Below are 22,608 nucleotides of genomic sequence, written 5' to 3' on the forward strand. Positions count from 1 at the left end.
CACTCTCTTCCTCCTATATATACTCCCCCTAGGCCAGATCTTGGGAAAACATAACATCTTATTTCATTGCTTCGCCGATGACGTGCAGGTCTACCTCCCCTTAAAACCCACGCAAGGGAAAACATCAATAACACCACTACTTGACTGCCTGGCAGAAATCAAGTGCTGGATGTCTGAAAACTCCCTGACATTAAATGAAGGGAAAACCGAGGTCATTGTTTTTAATAGTGCCCCCCCCCCCGACCCCCCTCATTGACGCACTTGGTCCCCTGGGTCCAAACCTCTCCACCTCTGTCAGGAACCTCGGGGTCATCTTCGACAGCAATTTTAAATTTGACAAACAGGTCAGCGCCGTAGTCAAAAACAGTTTTTACCACCTTAGACTCCTGGCGAAGACAAAGGCATACCTCTCCCAAAGTAACCTAGAGACGGTGATACATGCCTTTGTCACCACTCGCCTCGACTACTGCAATGCCCTTTACACGGGCATAGACAAATCCTTGCTTCGCCGCCTACAACTGGTGCAGAACGCAGCCGCGCGCCTCCTCACCAAAACAAAAAAACATGAACATATCAGCCCAGTTTTGGCCTCGCTCCACTGGCTGCCTGTCCGCTTTAGGATCGATTTTAAATTAGCCCTAAATGTTTTTAAATCATTAAATGGCACGGCTCCTCCCTATCTGTCCGAACTCCTGCACTGCCACACCCCCCACCGATCCCTCAGATCAGCTGCTACTGGTGGTGCCTAGAACTAGGCTCAAGACTAGGGGAGACAGAGCTTTCTCCACCGCAGCGCCTCGACTGTGGAACAGCCTCCCCCTCAGCGTACGGACCGCCCAGACCGTGGCGGCTTTTAAATCACTTTTAAAAACCTACCGGTTCTCCTTGGCCTTCCCCCCCACTTAATCACCACTAGACCCCTGGCCCTTCTATCCTCTTTGTTTTACTGTGTCCTACCTGTTTTTATTACTTTCATTGCTTTACTATGTTTTTAATCTTATATCTTGGATCATATTATTTTGGTTTAATTACTTTCATTGCTTTATTATGTTTTTAATCTTATATCTTGCATCACATTAATTTGTTTTTATCAACCTGCCTGTGAAGCACTTTGGTGCCAGCTGCCGCTGCCTGGAAATGTGCTATATAAATCAATTTTACTTGACTTGACACTGCTGTGTCACTCAGTGATACTTTAAGTTCTAAGCACAGGGACCCCCCAGGGCTGCGTGCTGAGCCCCCTACTGTACACCCTCTTCACAGTTCACACACGACTGTGTGGCCTCCCAGAACAACACCAGTATCATCAAATTCGCAGATGATACTACAGTCATCGGACTGATCACTGGGGGAGCTGAGGAGGCATACAGAAGGGAGGTGGCGGAACTGGTGGCCTGGTGTCAGGACAATAATCTCTCCTTGAACGCAGACAAGACCAAGGAGATGATTATTGACCCACAGAGGATGAGTGTACAGTACACACCTCTGTACATAGGTGAGACGGAGGTGGATAGGGTGAAAACCTTTAAATTCCTCGGTACCCACATCAGCGAGGACCTCACCTGGGCGATATGGCCTAAAAATAAAATCCCAGATTATATTTTTTTTTAAATCCGATTTACGATTTTAAACGATTTTTTTCTCTTGAAAACTAGAAACGCCAAGGAAATCATTCAAATAACCTTTGTTTTTATTTGACAATTTCACTTAAAACAAATAAAAGGTACCTCTTGATCATCAAACAAGAATGAATTTCCCTATTGGGATTAATAAAGTGCAAATCTAACTTTCATCAAACATCACTTTGTAAAATAAAAAGGTGATTTTTTTTTTATCGCCCCTAAATCATTAATTCGAATGAATCGATCATGTCGATTAATCGCCCAGCATTACTGGGCTCACAACAACCAACAGATAATAAAAAAATCCCACCAACGACTGTACTTCCTAAGAAGGCTGAGAAAATTTGCCATGCCACCCAAAATTCTCAGCAACTTCTATAGAAGTACGGTTCAGAGTGTCCTTACCAGCTCAATCACGGTCTGGTATGGAAACTGCACTGCTAAGGAGAGGAAGGCACTCCAGCGAGTGATTAAAACTGCTCAGTACATCTCTGGAGCAGCCAGGGGTGCAGTGCTCATGCCACGCCGTTCCACCACCTTTCTGAGCCAAAGCACGCGCACGCACACAAAAATGCGTTCACAACTTTCACTCGACTCGTCGTGCCGTGCGCCAAGTACCGGTACTCACCTGGCTACTTGTATTTGCATAACAATAGCATAACAAAGAACGAGAAGAGAAAAACCTAAATACAAGCTCTGTACCAATTGGTGGGGGTTTGCTTGAGCTGTGGAACCTCTCACTATGTGACAAATGGTCCCGACTGGAAGGATGAGACATTTCTTAAGTTGTGCTTCAGAAGGAAACTGTAAGTTACATTGTTCATTTAGTTTGTATTTACTTTTCTAGTTTAAAGGAAAACTCCAACATTTTGGGAAATTAGCTTATTTGCCATCTACCCTGGAGTTAGACAAGAAGATGCATACCCTTTTCTTCTCTGTGCATGCAGTAGGAGTAGGAAGACGTTGGGAACTAAGCTAATGGAGGAACCTACTTCTAGTGACTGACGCTAAGCTAGGCTAACAGTGCGTGTCTTCCTACTCCTACTGCAGGCACAGAGTAGAAAAAAGGTATGTATCTTGTCGTGGAATATATTATCATGTCATTATAGACAGCTTGACTGGTTAATGTGTGTGTGTCTCTTTAAGAGACTCCAAGGTACCAACATCTCCCCAGCCATAGCAAGGTTGTTGTTGCTTCCCGTGACTGGGATTTTTTTTTAAATTTACCTTCATCATCATATCTGATGTATGGTGTTACGTCCGACAACTGTGTATTTAATGTACTTCTGACCAGAGCTCTTGGTCACTTTACGGCCAGACGATTATGTGTGAACATGATGCATCCGTCTGTAAACTGTCCTTTCATTGTGGCCACAGTGAAATAAACTTTTCTATTATAAATAATGACTCAGAATGATTTGATAAACGGCTCGTCGTTTTGTCCTTTAATATTTCCCATTACAGATGGCGACAAGAGATGTTTGTGGGATTTTTTAACTAGCGGTTATTCTGTTGGTGGGTGCGTTAGTTCGTCTCCCCCTTCTCTCCCCTGGACTGTGGCGGTTTTGCGGATGCTGAGTCGGGACGGGGCGAGGGAGATGAGGTGGCGTTCCCATAGCAGATGGCAACAAGAGATTTTTTATTTATTTTTTAAACCGATGGGTGTCGAGGTCGGCCGCCAAACGGACTCTGCAGAAAGGGTTAATCCTGGGATTCCAGGGGAGCGCTGCCCTGTCTCGAGGCTCCTCCGTGCAGGACGCGGAGGGGAGAGAACCGGCTGCGCCGTCCGCTTGGCTGTCACCTCCGGCATGGACCTTGGACGCGTGATAAGGAACACTCGGGTGAGCCGTTGACATTCTGATTTCTGTTTAAAACATTTTTGTTTTTAAATTTAAAATTAGAGGTCTGAACTAGAACATGGTGCCAGTCAGGGCTATTTGTTTTGTGTATATTACTGTGTGCTTGGTAGACTGGCGATGGTTTTTTTCTATAGTTTCGCAGTCTTGGTACGTCCCGAATGTATTAGGCAGGGATTAGGCTCGTGCCCAGACGGGGTGCGGAGCTACCGCGAGTATAATAAAAGATGTTGAGTTCAAGTCTGCATCCCGAAGAAGGGGGGGTGGGGGTTTTTGGGCTTCAAAATTATATATATATATATAGGGCTAGTTTCGCTCTGCAGGCTCTGTATTTGGCTTTTCACAAAGAGCAGGAATTGGGACTGTGCTGTGGGATTGTAAATTAGGGCTGTTAGTAGAGGGAGATAGCTGTGTTACGGGTGATCCTGAGCGAGGATATTTTTTGGGGGTTTTAAAAGGTCCTTTGGAACGCTGTGAATAGGTGATCCTGCCGTAAAAGGAAAAAGAGACAGTATGTTCCACAGGGGTTGATTATCTTTAATTATTTTACCTGGTCAATCTGCAGTGTTTTCTAAGGAAAACTAGGGTATAAGGGAACTTTCTCATGGGGTTCATGGACAAGGAAGGCAGTGCTCTAAGGGTTAATTCCATTTTTGTTTGTCTGTACGGTTTTTTTTCTCACAAGGAGGCGGGAATGCGGGAGCCATTCAGTCTCTATTTTGACCTGTTCAGTACTTACATGTTTAGTAGCTGCTAGCAACGGCGATCATCTAATTTCATGTGACCTGCAGACATCATTATGACCTGGTTGTCGACGAGACTCTAAGAGACAGTTGTTTTTTGTTGTCATGACTTAGGAAACTACTCTGCTCATTGGAGCTGAGTTGAGGGTATAGAATGTCCTAACTTCAGGCCAGGAGTGGACCCTTTCTACCATTTTAGTGTGTAACTGTCTATGATGTGTGTGTGTATCGAGAAGACTCATGTTAACAATAATTCAGAACAACTTTATTGCACTGTAAACACTATGATTTGAATGAAAGACATGTGATAACGGGCAACATTTTTTAAAGCGTGGCTGAGGAAATATAGATACCGGACAGCTTTTGATTTTTCTCTCTCTCTTTCTTTTGTGGGTTCTCGGTGGACGTGTGTCTCTCTTCCGTCTCCTGTGCCGGTCCAAATGCCCACCGCTGCCCGAGAAGAGGGGAAGCTGAAACTGCAGGTGATTGCTGATCTGCTGCTCCACTACGGCTGCTCCACCACCGACCCAGCTATGGGACGCAGCTAAGACACTGCCAACAGCTGACCACTGAGAGAGGAGGCTGAGGCCCACTGCTCTAGCACAAGGGGGCAAGTGCTGGCCCAGCTGAGCTCCACTCTGCAGCTACAGCTAAGATACTGAGACAGTTCTCCTTGAGCAATCAGCCGAAGATAAAGATCTAGGCCAGCAGGTCTAAGCCATTCACCAGACCGCTCCTTGCATCAGAGGGGAAGACAGCCTATTTCCATGGACTGCAGACAGGGGTGTTTTGGGTCGGACAGGAGGAGGAGAGACCCCTATGCCACTCTGAGATCCTACAAAATGATTAGGCAAGTTTGAACCACACACATACAGATATTACAGTATCATCTAAAAAATATTAGGTACTGAACTTTTTTCAGAATGAAGATGTTTTTGCAAATTGTAGTTTTGTTTTGTTTTTGCTATCTCCCTGCTCTGAGGGAATAGCCTTGAGCCTTTCCTCTGCGGAGAGATTCCAAGCACTGTGCAGTTTGCAGTCACGTGTTTCTTGCTGTTAATCTGTTTTCGCTCTACTGAAAGTTTTGTGAGAATGTTTGTTTTGAATAAGAGTATGGGAAATGCTCTTTTTGCGAGATACTCTCCTGTTTTTGTTGTGATTCTATTTTCCAGCTTGGTGGTTAGAGAAATATGGTGCAGCTGCTCCGGCCTTGACAAAACCAGAGACTGGACACTGTACTCTTGAGTCCTTCGACCACCGTCTGGACATTTGCAAAGAGACACGAACCGATGGTTGGCTGTTATGGCAGCTTCTCTTCTGCACAGGACACAGGGTCAATCCAGAGGACCTTTTGTTTTTAGATAATAAAAATAGTTTTTGCTGAGTTATTGTGTTCTTTTTTGTTTAACACATTGGCGGCCACTGGGATGAGTCTAATTAATCTCAAGAGGACCGGGAAATGTAAACAGACGTGGGGCTGTTTGTAGAGCAAAATCTATAGTTTATAGTATTGCTATCTGTCCATTCTCATTGTCAATTGAGTCCATAAACCGTCCCTTCAAAATGGCTTAAAGAAAAAAAAATGCATCAATACGTTCTCATTTTATAGCGCCGTGAATATAAGCGTTATACAGGATTTGGTCTAGTATATTTTCTGAAAGGCTAGATATAGGGCTAATAGCTGCTAACGTTATATCCAATGGCATTTCCGTTTTACAGATGCTAGTTAAAACTCAAACTGCATATGATCGGCACGATCCTCAAGCATGTATGCATGAAAGGGGGGGGCGGGGGATGTCGTTTCTTATTATTGATTACCAATAACCGTGTTTGTCTAACTAGCCACATAGGCCGATCGGATGGATGGCTATCAAAACAAGGCCCGATCGGGATGTACTTTACGTGAAAAAGATCTTACTGTGGGCCGGTGGGATCCCCCCGAGCATTTCCCCGTTATCGATCGCCATCTGGTAGATCGATATGTCCATTGGCTGATGATAAATCCCCTTATTGCATAGTGAAATCTGCGATGCAAAACGTAATCCAAGCTACAGGCTGCAGATCCAGAATCGAGCTAACATAAAACTCCATTGAAAGTAAAAAAAATAATACTGCTCCGTTCAGCCACAGGGCACACTGCATTATCGTGATAGCGCCCCTAAGAGGATCTGGCCGGTATTGCACCTTCTCGAATTCAAAGAGTAGGGTAAATCTGCAGTGCCGCTCGGTGACCTTGAATAGGTTATTAAAATGGAATAAAAGCAATAACAACTTGCCACGGATATATCCGTGCTTCTGTCCACAACGGGTGGAATCGAAACACGGAGATATCCGTTGTTCGTCCCCATTGTGTTAAGGATGATAATATCTTTAGTTGTCATTATGAAGTGATAATGATTTGTGATTAATTATCAAAGAGGGGAGTTGTCGTAGAATATATTATCATGTCATTATAGACAGCTTGACTGGTTAATGTGTGTGTGTCTCTTTAAGAGACTCCAAGGTACCAACATCTCCCCAGCCATAGCAAGGTTGTTGTTGTTTCCCGTGACTGGGAACCATTTTTATTTACAATCATCATATCTGATGTATGGTGTTATGTCTGACAACTGTGTATTTTTTTTGATCCACTTTTTCTCCCATTTTCTATTTTCTCCCATCCCAATTTCGTATCATCCAATTCAACCCTCCCCTGTCACGGACGCTGTTTCTTGCCTCCCACAAGCCGGCTGCAATGTGGACTAAGTCATACATAGCACAAGTCCCCTCCGGTACTTGAGGTAACAGCAGTCGCATCTTTTCACCTGCGCAGCTCGATCTCTCAGTGGCGAGGAGTAACGCGTGGGAGGCTCACGCTGCCCCCGACACTTCCTGATTCTACTGCGCAGGCGTCGCTGTCCACAACGCCCGATTCCCACCCATCAGTTTCCCACCCCCTAATACGGCCAATGTGTATTAGTACGAACGACCAGCTAAACTGAAAGCAAATGTGGAGCGCTGGGCTCGAACTGACGAGCCCAGCGTCTCCAGCATTTCGTGGCGAGCGCCTTGCCCACTACGCCACGTAGCCGCCCTGACAACTGTATTTAACACTTTGACTGCCGGGAGCCGTCTTTAGACGTCTTTGCTGGCCATGCTAAAGTTGCCGGGGGACGCTGTACGTCGTCTTTATATCAATATTTCAAAAATCTGCGATCGGATTCATAATGTCCCTCCGCTGGCCTGAGATACACCAGCAGGACCCACTGAGCTCTCTGGCGGTTCAGGAGCGCCATCTGGTGGCCGATCGCGCAACCGCTTAACAGGAAGCGCAGTAGAGGTTGTGCTAGATGTCCGTATTGCTTCCGGCCACTCGGGATAGGTTCCGGCACTCTAGCTCGTCACACTACATAGCGATCGATTGCCAATAACTCGATAAACAACATGATTTGGACGTATATACCATTATACAAGCTGGAGATGGACCGGGTAATAATATATCCCATAATGATAAAATTTCTACTCGACGATGATCGCCCAACGGCGCGCGGAGACTGGGGTGAGTTTCAGCGTGTAACGCTACCGTCTTCGATAATAACTGATATTATCAACATTTGACCCACATTAGATGATTGGTATAACGCTGCCCACGGAATTATAAACGCCCCCTCGCCCATCCGGTCAACATCAGATGACGTGTAGTAACTTCTAGAAGTACGTCTAGTTGGAATTTTTTATATCGCGCTGATTGCCATCAAACTGTATTTCATCATCAATATAATGCATTTGGGGCTATATATCACGTTCTGGAGAAAGCTGCAGAAAGAGATGAAAACATACTTATACATTAGACCATACTTTACTATGAATATGTGAATGAAAAAGTTTAACGTTGCTACACAATGAACAATACATATAGGACTTTGAATGGGCCCTAATAATGGCAATGTAGCAATAGAATTTAAAAAGTTATAGCCCTGCAAAGAAGGGGACTTTCTCCATAGACAAATAGCGCTGGCAATCTATGGTATATCATTAATTTAACCTTAGGCAACCAAAGTGTTAATGTACTTCTGACCAGAGCTCTTGGTCACTTTACGGCCAGACGATTATGTGTGAACATGATGTATCTGTCTGTAAACTGTCCTTTCATTGTGGCCACAGTGAAATAAACTTTTCTATTATAAATAATGACGGCTCATCGTTTTGTCCTTTAATATTTCCCATTACAATCTTCTTGTCTAACTCCAGGGTAGATGGCAAATAAGCTAATTTCCCAAAATGTTGGAGTTTTCCTTTAAGTTAATTCAATTAAAGAAATTGTAACTACAATATTGTATCTACAATTACATTTAAAACATTGTTTGTTTTTCAACCATATCTGTTGACAATATAATGTCTTTATATATTGAATGATACATCCTGCTACCTTTTTCAGCTTCTCTATTTCAAGGCAATATTTGCCTTCCCCTCACTACAGGACATTTACTCTACCAGGGCCACCAGGAGAGCACATAACATAATTAAGGACAGTACACACCCCCAGCACAGACTTCAACTTCCTGCCATCAGGCAGGCGATACAGGAGTCTGAAAGCCAGAACTACGAGACTGACAAAAAGTTTCTACCCACAAGCCATCAGACTTGTGAATGCTAGCTCCTCCACCTAGCCCCCCCCCCCCCCCACAGACACACACCTTCCTGGCAGACACTCTGACCTGATTGCTGCTGTGAACACACTGTCACCCTTCCCCCGAACTATGAATCACTAAAGACATTTTTTAACTGCTGCTGTGACCCACTGTCACCTCCATTTATATGTAAATACTGATCGGAACGTGCAATGTTACTCACTGTGCCTTGTATATATTATATTTATCTATTTTTACCTCATTTTCTAGCACTCGCTTGTATTTAAATATGTTTAAGTTAAGTATTGTGTGATTTTGTGTGAAGGGCGGACTAGCAAAGTAAGATTTTCATTGTATGGCAAACTGTCTGTTTAACTGTGCACATGACAATAAACAATCTTGAATCTTGAATCTTTACACCATCAGACTAGCAGTCATAGTCATACCACTGGAAGCATTATTCAACATTCCAACCAAGCATTCTGTATTGTTCTCCTTGCATGCACGCACGCACGCACACACACGCCAAGTCACCATGACGGTTCATGAATGGTTTGACATTAGCTGTTCTTGGCAGGGCAAGTCATCCGGTACACGGAGAGTGATATGTTTTACATCACCAGCAGCAACAACGGTTTGTTTGGAATTAATACAAGACTAACTCAGTAGTCTTGTATTCATGAATCTTCAAGATGGAAAGCAAGCCAATACAGCAAACATGCAACAGCAATGGACACTTATGACCAACAGATGGCGCCAAAATCAACAGAAACAAGGATTTTACAGATTACCACATCGAAACGCATTCCTTAGTTCAGAAGAAGCACACATGTACCTACAGATACAACTCACTCCTGATCAAATTCTAGTTGAAAAGTCCACTCTTCCCGAGTATATACCTCTCATGGCCACTGATTAAAGCTAGCTACCAGACCTCTGATGCAGTGAACACATTCATTGTTAGGTCAGGTCAGAGAACAGGGGTCACAGAGCAGAGGGGTTGGGTTAGAGAGCAGAGGGGTTGGGGTAGTGAACAGAGGGGTTTAGAGAGCAGAGGGGTTGGGTTAGAGAGCAGAGGGGTTGGGTTAGAGAGGAGAGGGGTTGGGTTAGAGAGGAGAGGGGTTGGGTTAGAGAGCAGAGGGGTTGGGTTAGAGAACAGAGGGGTTGGGTCAGAGAGCAGAGGGGTTGGGTCAGAGAGTAGGGTCACGGGTCAGCCATTTCACAGCACTCCTGGAGGAGATATGGGTTCAGTGCCTTGCTCAAGGAAGGACACTTTGACAAGGTTGGACACACTAGTTGTCACAAGGGGATTAACCTTGTGACCTTCAGGTTACGTGGAGACTCTCTAACCACCAGGCCACCGCCCACACTTGAACAGTGTGTGTTCTTACCTGCCCCTGCTACCAGTGCTGGAGGTGCTGGAAGGCCGTACTGGCGTGTGGGAGTTGGACAGACCTGTGGATGGGGGAAGGAAGGGGAGGAGGCAGAGTAATATGGGGATTACTAGGTGGTGAAAACCACAAAAGACCTACTGAATAGGCAGTATCAGCTCAGCTTACAACCTGTGATTTTAATTATCATACATGGTGGACAAATGCATTGTTGCTGTATCAATAGTATATTATCTGGTCTAGGGATGCACTGATACCAAGTACTAGACTTTAACTACCACTCCGATCCATGACTAACTACCTCTCCAATCCATTACTTTAACTACCTCTCCGATCCATTACTTTAACTACCTCTCCGATCCATTACTTTAACTACCTCTCCGATCTAGTGTTGTCACGATTAGAGATGTTCCGATACCATTTTTTCCTTTCCGATCCGATTCCGATACCTAAGCTTTGGGTATCGGCCGATACCGATACTTATCCGATACCAGTGCATACATTAAAAAAATAAGAAATATTATATAAATTATAAAACTTTTTTTTTTTTTTTAATACAGCTACTGTTTATATACTGTTTTTTTTAGTAATAACTATAAAGTTTTATTCAACAACAGGTGATTGTATAGATTAGTATTAGTATCAGTAATTGAAAACTATCTCAATGAGTTCACCCACGGAAAGGTTGTTGGCACATTAGTTCCACACGGACATTATTCGTTGCTGCACTTGCTTCCACAAGAAGGCTCCGTTTAGTAGCAGAGGCTCTGTTGTTGTGATTTTTTCACAATAAATATTCAACATTCTCTTTTGAGACTCCGCCTCAGACTCGTATCATTTGGCACTAAAAGCTAAACATTGTCGCCGATATGGCTGTCCGCAACATGTCATTAATTGTGTACGCGACGTGCAATTGTGCAATGACGACGTTACCGTGAGCTAGGTTAGCTAGCATCAGAGCTACCGGTATATGGAAAAACTAACGTTACTGGTGACATTGTGATTTAACTTGGAATACTCCTTTGCCAACTTGCTGTACTTTGCTTGCAGGTCTGGATTGCTGGATTATGAATAGCCCCAACTTTAGCCAAGGTAACGTTATGGCTAAACCTTTAACGTTAGTTAATGCTAGCTTTCGGTTAGCTGTTCAGCTAATGCTAATAACATCAGAGCTCCCCGTCAACAGCGCTCTGCCGGGACGATGGCATTTTAAGAAAGTATCTGCTCTGCTGTTAAAATGGCAATTGACACTTTAATTCACGGTCGATTAAGCACACGTTTGTTTTATAATGCTCACTCAGCGAGTAGGGTATATCTACAGAGCCCAACGTCCGCAGTGTTGTTGATAAATTATGTCATATGGTATCGGAGCGCAACATTAGAGGGTACTCGCCGATACCGATACCAGCATTTTAGGCAGTATCGGCGGCATTTCCGATACTGGTATCGGTATCGGAACAACTCTAGTCACGATACTGGAATTTCGAACTTCGATACGATACCTTGAAAAGTATCGATATTCGATACCATTTTCGATACCACAGGGAAACATTTTCAATCTTAACACATTCCCTGCCACGCAATTTGAGCATCTTATACCACCCTCTGCCAGCACTGTAAGCCTATGGAGATGTTCACCTTCTTTGCAGGGCTATAACTTTTTAAATTGTATTGCAAATTAACATTACTATGGCCCATTCAACATCGATTATCTATCGTTCAGGATGTGGGAATGTTTTACTTTTTTATTCATAGATTAATACGAAAATACAGTCTAGAATATAAATGTTTTTATCGTTTTCTGCAGAAATTCCTAGAACGTGAGATATAGGCATAAACGCATATATATATTATCAAATGCCGTTTGTTGGCGATACACGCTATATTAAAAATTTCAACTGTACATGATCCTAAACGTTATGACTGATCATGCGCGGATGAACGGGGGGGTCGTTTATAATTCCGTGATCGTCGGTAAATGCTTTATGTAGTATGGGTGATATATTGATGAGAGCAGTTTGCATGGATAATAATAAACAAACACGCAACGGGGGCGGAGCTGAGCGATCATGGAGTAGACGTGTTTCACATGAGCCCCCTTCTACCGTGCTGAATATACGTTTCTCCCCATTAGTCTTTATTTTATTTTTATTTGTTTTTTATCTGTTTGCTAGGTCGTCGTGTTTAGTATACATTCATCGACTTTTTTCGACTTTCTACGATGACGGGGGTGGAAACCAGAGCCATGAAGCCATGCGCCACAACCAGCAAACCATCCCCGCCGGGCCTGGCCACATCGTCGCCCGTTGTCGGGGAGTTAAGCGAAGCTGTGCTCTTGGTCATGACCAAGCTACACGCAGACTCTGAGACACGCATCGCTGAAGCACAGAAGAAAGTGTTGGCGGATTTTTGTGTCAGCCTCCGTCGTGAGATATCAGAAGAAATACGGCTGGCGGTAGTACCGCTGACAGACAAGATGGAGACGATTCACGCTGCCTCATCTGCTAATGCTAACGAACTAGCCATGCTAACGACGGAGGTATCATTACAGTGCGAGAAGATGGCGGGTCTCGAATCCGCCCTGCTGGCTAGGCAGGCTGAAGTCAACAAACTACAGTCGGCAATGGAGGAGATGCAGTCCCGGGATAGACGCCATAACGTCAGGATTGTTGGAGTACCGGAGACCAGCGGTGAAGGCCGTCTCTCTGAGACCGTGCCCGAACTGCTGCAGAAAATACTAGGGACGGACGTCCTCCCTTCGCCTCCAGTCTGTGAATCGGCCTACAGAGAGCGGGCAGGTTTTCTCCCGGCGTGAACAAAGAGCCGAGGCCCATCATAGTCAAGCTGAACAGACTCCAGCAGAGAGAACTCATCATGCGGTCGGCTCGTACCAGAAGGGGTAATCTGAGGCTTGGCGATCACAAAGTGGCCATTTTCGAAGACTTTACACCGGAGGTTCAAGCACAGAGAGGCGAATACAAGGTGGTCCTGACTAAGCTATGGAAACTAGGCCTGAGGCCCACGTTATTCGCTCCCGCGAAATTATCTGTGTTGGAGAAGGTCGGTGGTCAGCGTTTGTTTTGGTCGTTGGCTAAAGCGAAGGAATATCTCGCAGAGATACCCGAGTCTGTTGCTTGATATCTATGGCGGGTGAGTGACTTGGCGGTTTGGGCCTATATACATTGATTAGGCCGACTATTCACAAATACTTGCTGTCATGCCCAGACATGCTAACTGCCCAATGCCCATTCAACTAGCGGGGCTTCCCAATGACTTCTGTTACTTGCTAAAGCTGACCTCATGGTCGTACTTGTGTATCGCCTCTTTGGAAGCTAACGAGCTAGCTGAACGATGTACATAATAGGCTAACGTGCTATCCGGATTCATCACTAGCTTACGCGCTAGCCTCGGGCTAACCAGCGGGCTTCGTCTATAGTCTGCGCTGAGACACTCGAGACCCGTTAATGGTTACGTATTTTGGTTGCTGTTGCTGTTCAAAGGGACATTGGTTTGCACAATTCAAGAGTGATCGAATCCCTAACTAACTTCTGGTATGCTTTTATTTTTATATCTAGGTTGTTTTGAGCTTTGGGATCCATAGTAGAAGCCAAGGTCGGTTGAATATGCATATACAATATATGATAACAGGTTGGGTCGGGTATGGCTTGCACTTCATGGCTATATGGTTATATGGCTTGCACTTTAGCCATGCCCCTCTTTTCCTTTCTTTTTTCTTTCTTATTGTCGCTGTTTTTATGTCATCTGTATGCGCGATTTAAATGTGATCCGATTCTACCTTGGACTAACTGCTGGTTTGCCTTAATTTTGTTTTGAATTTTCCGTGATCCATTTATGCTATAACGTTGCGACATTAATATGCAGACTCCAAGGTAGATGGTTACAGGGTTGATGCTGAGTAATTATATAATAATTATTGTCGCCGTTTTGATGGCATTTGAATGAGCAATTTAACTGTGATTCGATCCTACCTTGGACTAACTGCTCCGACCGATATCTTTATTGAAACAATGTATGATAACAGGTGGTGTCAGGTGTTGCCTATTACCATCCCCGGATTAATTAATGAATGTGTTTAATTCTATTCTTACATAGGTTATGTCATTTCAGCCGTTGTGCCTGATCAGAGGGACAGCTAAAGGGGTGCACTTTGACCATAACAACCTTTTTTTCCCTTCCTTTTTTTTGTCATTGTTTAATTGACATTGTTCACACAATTTTGCACAATTAACCTGTGACCCGATCCTGCCTTAGACTATCGGCTGGGATGCTTTAATTTAATTTTGTTTTGAATTTTCCTGTACCCATTTGGGCTTTAACATTGTGACGTTGAAGCGCAGATTCGGAAATAGATGGTTGCAGGTTGATGTGGAGTTATTATTTAATAATGGCTATTTTTACCATTATGGTTGTCTTATGTTGGGGCCAAGGCTCAGGTGGTTTTCGACCGATATCTTTATTGAATTTTATTTTTATTATTATTTGTGTTTATTGGACTAGTGGGGGTTTACTCAGGGGTTTATCTAGAGGGGGGTTGGAGTGGGGAGCGTCTTATTGGATCCATGTCTCTAGTGGGAAGTGATAGGAAGATGACCATCCTCAGGGGATGGGGCATAGGGTGGGGATTGGAGAGTGGGTATAGGGGGCCTTATAATAGGACGGGGGGGTTAGGGTTTAGAGTAGAAGGAGGGGGGGTTATAGCTGGGGTGGTATTTTTATGTGTTTTATGTACTGTTGTCTTATATGTGTGTAATTGTTCCTCCTCTGAACTCCTGGGATTGACCGTCCGGGCCCGCCGGGATCAGCACCTCTGTACTCAGCCTGGCTGCACTGGTATGTTCTCTACGCACTTATACAAGCTCGACCATGGCTAAATTGAATATTTTAATTTGGAACGCAGGAGGGCTTAACGCCCCACACAAGCGTGCCAGTGTCCTTTGGCTATTCAAGAGGAGAAATATTGACCTTGCTCTCCTTAGTGAGACGCATTTATTGGTAGGTGACGTGTCAAGACTGGCAAATCGGCAATATCACGTTATCTCCTCATCCTCAGCCGATAAGACGAAAAGAGTAGTCATAGTTACAAGACGTAACCTTGATATCAAAATCTTGGATGTATGGTCGGACACGGAGGGAAGGATTACTATAGCAAAAGTTGAATTCTTGCATAGGAAGATGGCTATAATAGCATTGTATGCTCCTAACACATTTGATTCAGCGTTCTATAATACAATCACGAAGAATATGTTGGAACTTAATGGATACGCTTTCATTGTGGGTGGCGATTTTAATGCGTGCTGGGATGCGGAGATGGATAGGTCCGGGCCCTCTGAAACGAGCGACCAAAAACGGGCCTCTAAGGCCCTTAGGATGTGGGCCAAAGACACTGGGCTCACAGACCTTTGGCGCTTATGCAACCCCACCCTCAAAGATTACTCTCACCTGTCAGCCAGACACAAAAGCTTCTCGAATTGACTATGCATTCGCGTCCCCTAATATGTTTGATAGTTTCGATGTCTCATTGGTTCCCTTGGCTCTCTCAGACCACAAGGGGATTTTCCTTACGGCAACCTTTGGCAGGCTCTCCACAAGAGCTCCCAGATGGCGTTTTAATTCGACCTTGCTAAAGAACGATGACTTCTGTTCTGAGTTCAGGAGTAAACTAGCTGAATTTTTGCAGATCAATGTTGGCACAGTAGAAGACCCTAGGGTCCTGTGGAACTCATTGAAAGGATTTATCAGGGGTCATGTCACACTATTTGCCTCCAATTTGCGAAAATCCCGGTCAAAAAAGCTAGAAGGACTGGAATCATTATATGCCGACCTATACGCATCCTTGCAAACTAACTATAATGAACGACTAAACACACAACGTAAGATAGTCAAAAAAGAAATAAACTCCATACTTAAACAACAGTCTGAGTTCTTGATACATAGGACAAGACAAAATTACTATTTTCACGGCTCCAGACCTAGCCATCTATTGGCAATGAAAATACGCTCAAATGATCATTTCTCGGATATCCCCTCGATTAGGACGAGCCAGGGTGCAGTCACTACTGATTCGAAAAAGATCAATGACACTTTTAAAGAGTTTTACTCAGTTATATAGCTCAGAGGGTAATCTTGATGACTCTAAATTTGAATCGTTCATTGGCGGGCTTGAGATACCCCACATTTCTGAGGAAGAGGCCAAGGAACTGGGGAGACCGATTACTCTCGTAGAATTGAGGGAGACGATTGTTGAAATGCAGAGGGGTAAGGCACCAGGCTGGGATGGTATTCCACCCGAAGTGTATTTAGCTTTCTGGGACCAACTGGGTCCATTGATGCTCGATATGATCAATTACGCTATCGAACAAGGGGAGTTCTCAAGAGATGTCAATATGGCGTTGATTTCTTTACTTCTCAAGAAGGACAAAGATCCCAATGATTGTGGTAGCTATAGACCCTTGAGTCTTCTCGGGGCCGATTTAAAGGTGTTTGCCAAGGTGCTGGCCCGTCGCCTGCAGAGATTTATGTCTGTATTGGTACACTGCGATCAAACTGGTTTTATCCCGGGGCGTCTGGCTGCAGATAATCTTAGGAGGCTGTTGCATGTAATCGATAACAGTAAAGACAATACAACTCCATCCACAGTTCTGTCTTTGGATGCCATGAAGGCGTTTGACAGACTTGAGTGGTCATACCTGTGGAAGGTACTTGAGGTCATGGGTCTTGGAAAGAGTTTTATTCATATGATTAAAGTCCTGTATGCCTCGCCGTCTGCGATGATACTGACAGGCAAAAACTGTTCCACACTCTTTCCAGTCTCCAGATCTTCTAGACAGGGTTGCCCTCTGAGCCCGGGACTGTTCGCGCTTTCCCTCGAACCTTTGGCCCAATTTATTAGGCAATCGGAGGACATCGTCCCCATAATGGTCAACAATACTCCACACAAAATTGCTCTCTATGCGGATGACCTGCTGATTTTCATGGACGACCCATCCCGGTCGGCCACAAAATTATTGAGGATAATCGACGACTTTGGTAAATTGTCAGGTTTTAAGATTAACTGGAACAAATCAGCCTGCCTACCTCTTAATGATCTGGCCAAGGCGGTACGACTACCAGCTGATATCCCCATAGTAGAACATTTTAAATACTTGGGCATAGAGATATTCCCCACGCTGAACCAAACTACTAAGTACAACTTCACGGGTACTTATGATAAAATACGCCAGGATCTAGACAGGTGGTCGTCCCTTCCTAACTCCTTACAAGCCCGGGCTTCCATAATCAAAATGAACATCCTGCCTAGGATAAATTTTATTAGCTCAATGCTCCCCCTGCCCCCTCCAATAGACCACTGGCGCAAGGTACAATCGATGGTATCTAAGTTTATCTGGAATAACAAACGCCCGAGAATCAAAAGGGCTACTACTCAACGTAGAAAACAAGATGGGGGCCTCGCAATCCCTGATTTTAAACTTTATTTCTGGTCCTTTTCACTGAGACCTCTGATGTGCTGGCTAGACCCTGTAGAGGCTGTATCGTGGCGCTCCTTAGAAGCGGCGGCGGTATCTCCGCTAAGATTGCAGGATGTAGTGTACTCCACTGTCTCTATTTCGAAATGCCGGCTGAGGTATGGACCGATCATAACTCACGTGATCCAAACGTGGCGTAATGTACAGAGGTCGTGTGGGGTTAAATGCCCATGGCACCTGGACTCTCCAATTTTTAATAACCAGCAATTACTTGTAGGACACAAGCCGGTTAATATTCCTCAATGGCAAAGGAGGGGAGTGCATACTCTGGAGGATATTTATGATAAGAACGGCCTCCGTGCGTTTCAGGACTTAAGAGAATTTTATGATCTTCCCGGCGAGTCCTTCTTTCTTTACCTTCAACTAAGGTCAGCACTGAGGGCGCATGGCGTACCGTGGGCTCAGGCCTTGCACCCACACCCCTTCCTCAGGCTCATAGTGGACAGGACGACATCCAGAGGGTTTGTCTCCGACTTTTATACGCTCTTAATTCAATCCACGTATAAAAATGTATCATTGGATACAATCTGGCGTGTGGATATCCCGGAGTTGGACCCCGAGTTTGACTGGGATGATGTTTGGGCAAATGTGGCATTATCTTCCCGCAACCCCAATCACCAGCAAATTAATTTTAATTATATTCATAGGACCTATCTTACACCTAGGAAGCTATATGCTATGGGACTGATAACCGACTCTCGGTGCACTTTGTGCTCTCAAAAGGCCACTGGCACTTATATGCATATGTATTGGGATTGCCCACCAGTGGCCCGCTTCTGGAGGTCAATAACGGACAAACTTTCAGATCTGTGTGGCCTAACTATCCCATTCACAGCTGTTACGCTACTCCTGAACGATATAACGACACTACCCGCGTCCGTACAACTGAAAAGGGTTGTCCTAGCGGGCGTCACAGCAGCGAAGAAGCTAATAGCAATGAGATGGAAGGAGCCTGAGAAGCTTACAATGATTAACTGGTCCCTAACTCTATTGGATGTGATTTATCTTGAGATATCCACAGCCCGGGTGATTGGGGTGGGGCAGGCTGGAATTGACCTATGGTTCGCAGCAGCTGAGAAGGTAAAGACCGCAGTGTGCGGCTGAGCGGGGTTGGGGTGCGTGTTCGGGTGAGTCCGGCGGTCTCTTGGGAGGGGGAGGAGGAAATGTTTTGTCTGTCTTGTCTTTTGTCTTGTCATCTTGAGTTTAGCTGGGGATATTATGGGGGGGCAGCTATTTAACTATTTCTTCACTGTTTGGCCACTTTTACACGGTCTCTGTGAGTCTATGGAACACCTCTACAGGTTTGTTTTTTCATGAAGGTTCATTGCTCTGTTTTCGGGTCGTGTTCTCAAAAAATGGTCCTTGTGGTGGATTGGAGATGTACGTTTTATTAATATAGGGTCACACGGCCGGGAATCGGGGCTGAACACTGGGAAAGACCATTTATTAGATAGTAACCCTTGGAATTAAATTTAGAAGGTTGAACTCCGTTTTCTTTTCTCTTGTCTGTATAATTGTTAGTCTGTATTATTATTATTGTTTTTGTTATTTTCTTGTGAAGTTCTATGTACTGTGATTGTGGTTAATGTGTTGTCTTGTTTCATGTGAATAATAATAAAAAATTTGATCAAAAAAAAAAATAAACAAACACGCTGAAAATGACGTCAGTGTCGATGAGTTCGACGATGAGACTGGAGGAAAAAGATCCCACTTATTTGATGGCAATCTCCTAAATCCATTTCCGGTTTGTATAATCATAATACACGGCCAAATCGTATGATTATTGCGTTATGGCAGCGATCGCTACACACGGACGTGTGTATACAGTCCCGCAACAATATGCGAGTGCCGGACGCATTTGTCAGATGCACCGGGATCACAAGAGATCCACTTCCGGTTTGGCAACTCGCCGATCATCCACCAGGTGGCAGTATTGAAGCGTTACAGAGTTGTGCATGCTCCCACTGCATCATATCAGGCTCCGTGAGGGAATTATGAATAACATGGCGAAAAAATGAAATATGATCTCAATAACGTCGTACGCCGTGGATTGGCAGAATTCGCATGGACTTGAAACACGTCGTAAGCCGTTTCCGGCGTGGGATGTGTTAAAATGTATATATATATTTTTTTTAAATAAATTTAGCTTTAGTTGCTGGTTGATTCTCCTCAGCTTCTCTGGTACTATAAGAGAAGATAAATATAAGACTTAAAACCCTTTGTTTATCTTTAGATCACACATTTAAAAATAACTGTTCATCTCACTTCAATCATTTTTATTGCAGAACATGGTATTTTCTCAAGCAGACAGATGTAAACACTGTAATCTGTGTTGCATGTACCTGACAAACTGAACTGTTTGTATTACAGTCATATTCCGACTTAACAGAATGCACATGTGTGTGTGTGTGGACTACTGTACTATTACAGGTATTGAAATTAACAATGCAACTTCCGTATACAAAAAAGATATTTTTTATGAATAATTAAATATCGATATTTCGGGAAATTAGTATTGAAACCGTTTTAAATATTCAGAATCGATATGTATCGATTTTTCGATATTTTTGACAACACTACTCCGATCCATTACTTTAACTACCGTTCTAATCCATGACTTTCCGTGAATATTAGAATCAGAATTTAGTTTTGGGTCACTGAACAAAAAGTTATGAAATACAATAAATAATTCTCATTTAGAGAAATATAACATCCCACGTGTGGGGAAAAAAGCGATGCATCAATATGAAAATTCATCCAATACTTTCCATTGCACAAGAATTATGATGGCTCCAGATTGAGGTGATAGGATATGGTACCAAGGTGTGTGGCTGCCTACCTGAGGAGCCGGGGGAGTGCGTGGAGGGTCCAGGCGAGGGGTTCATGTCCACGGGGCCCAGGAACTGGTGTGTGCTGGCCGTGATGTAGCGCGTCAGGAGGTGGCCCAGGCTGCTGGAGCCTGCGTCCTCCAGCTGGTGTTGCCAAAAAGGCACAGTGGCAGCCGGCACAAGCACCAAAAAGGGAAGCAAGACAGAAAACAAGACCTCAGTGGGTTTGGTGAAGGATTTGACTCTCTGATGGCATTGATTTGACCATCTTTGGATATATCCAAAGTTTAAGTTCAAAGACTTATATGTTGTTGAAAAGTTGGACTTAGGAGATGGTAAATAATGTAAAACTTATGGTAAACTGTCACACGCCGTCTGCCCTTGCATCAAAAAGACCATGACTATCTCCACTTCATTATTAAATTAACAAAGCCAGTAGTTGGGGGTGACAGTGTCTCAACAAAGGCGCATTACTGCAATCACAGATGGTGCCTTTAAATTAATGTGAATAGTCAGGATTCAGGACAAACATAACGAGTGTGTGTAGCGTACCTGTATGGTCAGGATTCAGGACATGCATAACGAGTGTGTGTAGCGTACCCAGGGTTCCCACAGACATTGCAAAATGAAATTCAAGGACTTTCAAGTACTTTTCCAATCACTAGTTTATTTGAACCCTTTCTGCGCCTTTCGAATCCAACCGCTGAGCGCCAAACCAGAGATTTCTTGAGTTTTGATCCTTTTCTCTTTTTTTCGATTTTCCCATTCTAAAATGGCACCGCTGCCAACGTTAAAATCGCAATGACGATCGAATCCCGACAGGTGGCAGTATCGCCCAAACCTTTTGAACTGGGTCTCTAAGGTGTCTCTCAGTGCCTCTGACTGCAGGAATCCCCTCCCTCTCAAAGTGAATCAACACACAGCCATCTGTCAGATTTGCTCCCCTGAAACCCATTGTTTCCCGTATTATAGCCATGACCAATGCACACGAGTAATGGCGATCGCGATGGAACTACTGGGATTATTCATTTTGGAGTACCTTCTGACTAAGGTAAGGTCTATTTTAGGTATATTTTACCAAACCTAAAACATGCTTTTGGTAACTAGCAGCTTCGTAAAACGACCCCCCCCCCCTCCCTTAATGATTTTGTGAAGAAACATCTATATATGGTATATAGCTTTGATTTGGAAATAATATAGGTTTCAGGCGAGCAACCCGAACGATTTGCGCATATGCATATAACGCGTCATATTTCACTATCTAGAAAACGAGACTGGATTATTTTGAAACGGGGCGATGTTTAGCGTGGAATAGCAGACAAACGAAAGTATGTAGAAATGAACTGGTTTGTCAATGTTGGACTATAAATAGTGCCTTTCAAATGAGCCATACTATTGTCTCCATAGCTATAATATAGAATATACGATGGGTCTGCAAACATTGTGAAAATGGTCAATAACGCTGACGCCAGGGAGTAAAGATGGGAAAACAGCGTGGCAGTCAATGAAAAAGGGCATTTAAAGGGGGGGGGGGGGGGGGGGGGGTTAGATCCAATATTTATGGTTTAAAAACCAATTTCCGACAATTAGTTACACTTTAGAAAAAATTTATTTCTTGATTCAGAACAATTTGATCATGGATGAACAAAACTTTCAATGTGAATGGTTGATTTGAATTCCAAGGACTTTTTAAGCACCTTAGTTTAAGGAATTCCAGGTCTAGACTTTCTTTTGACAAAAATCAAGCACTTTAAGCACTTCAAGGACCTTGTGCGAACCCTGCGTACCTGTATGGTCAGGATTCAGGACATACATAACGAGTGTGTGTAGCGTACCTGTATGGTCAGGATTCAGGACATACATAACAAGTGTGTGTAGCGTACCTGTATGGTCAGGATTCAGGACATACATAACGAGTGTGTGTAGCGTACCTGTATGGTCAGGATTCAGGACATACATAACGAGTGTGTGTAGCGTACCTGTATGGTCAGGATTCAGGACATACATAACTAGT

The 22,608-nt window shown here is 44.0% G+C and overlaps 1 protein-coding gene across 5 annotated transcripts in view; it reads right to left on the reverse strand.

The window, feature by feature from the left end:
- Positions 1 to 22,608, reverse strand: part of trim33 (tripartite motif containing 33) — a 141,031-nt gene that overhangs the window by 21,085 nt on the left and 97,338 nt on the right. For all 5 annotated transcript variants that reach the window (XM_084332758.1, XM_084332757.1, XM_084332756.1 and 2 more), the window contains 2 exons: positions 20,606 to 20,738; positions 10,223 to 10,286 (listed from right to left, as the gene is read on the reverse strand). In XM_084332758.1, coding sequence (XP_084188884.1) covers positions 10,223 to 10,286; positions 20,606 to 20,738 — 197 coding nt within the window. The remainder of the gene's footprint in view (positions 1 to 10,222; positions 10,287 to 20,605; positions 20,739 to 22,608) is intronic.

This window comes from Notolepis coatsorum (assembly GCF_963971535.1).
Source record: "Notolepis coatsorum genome assembly, chromosome: 17".
NCBI classification, from domain to species: domain Eukaryota; kingdom Metazoa; phylum Chordata; class Actinopteri; order Aulopiformes; family Paralepididae; genus Notolepis; species Notolepis coatsorum.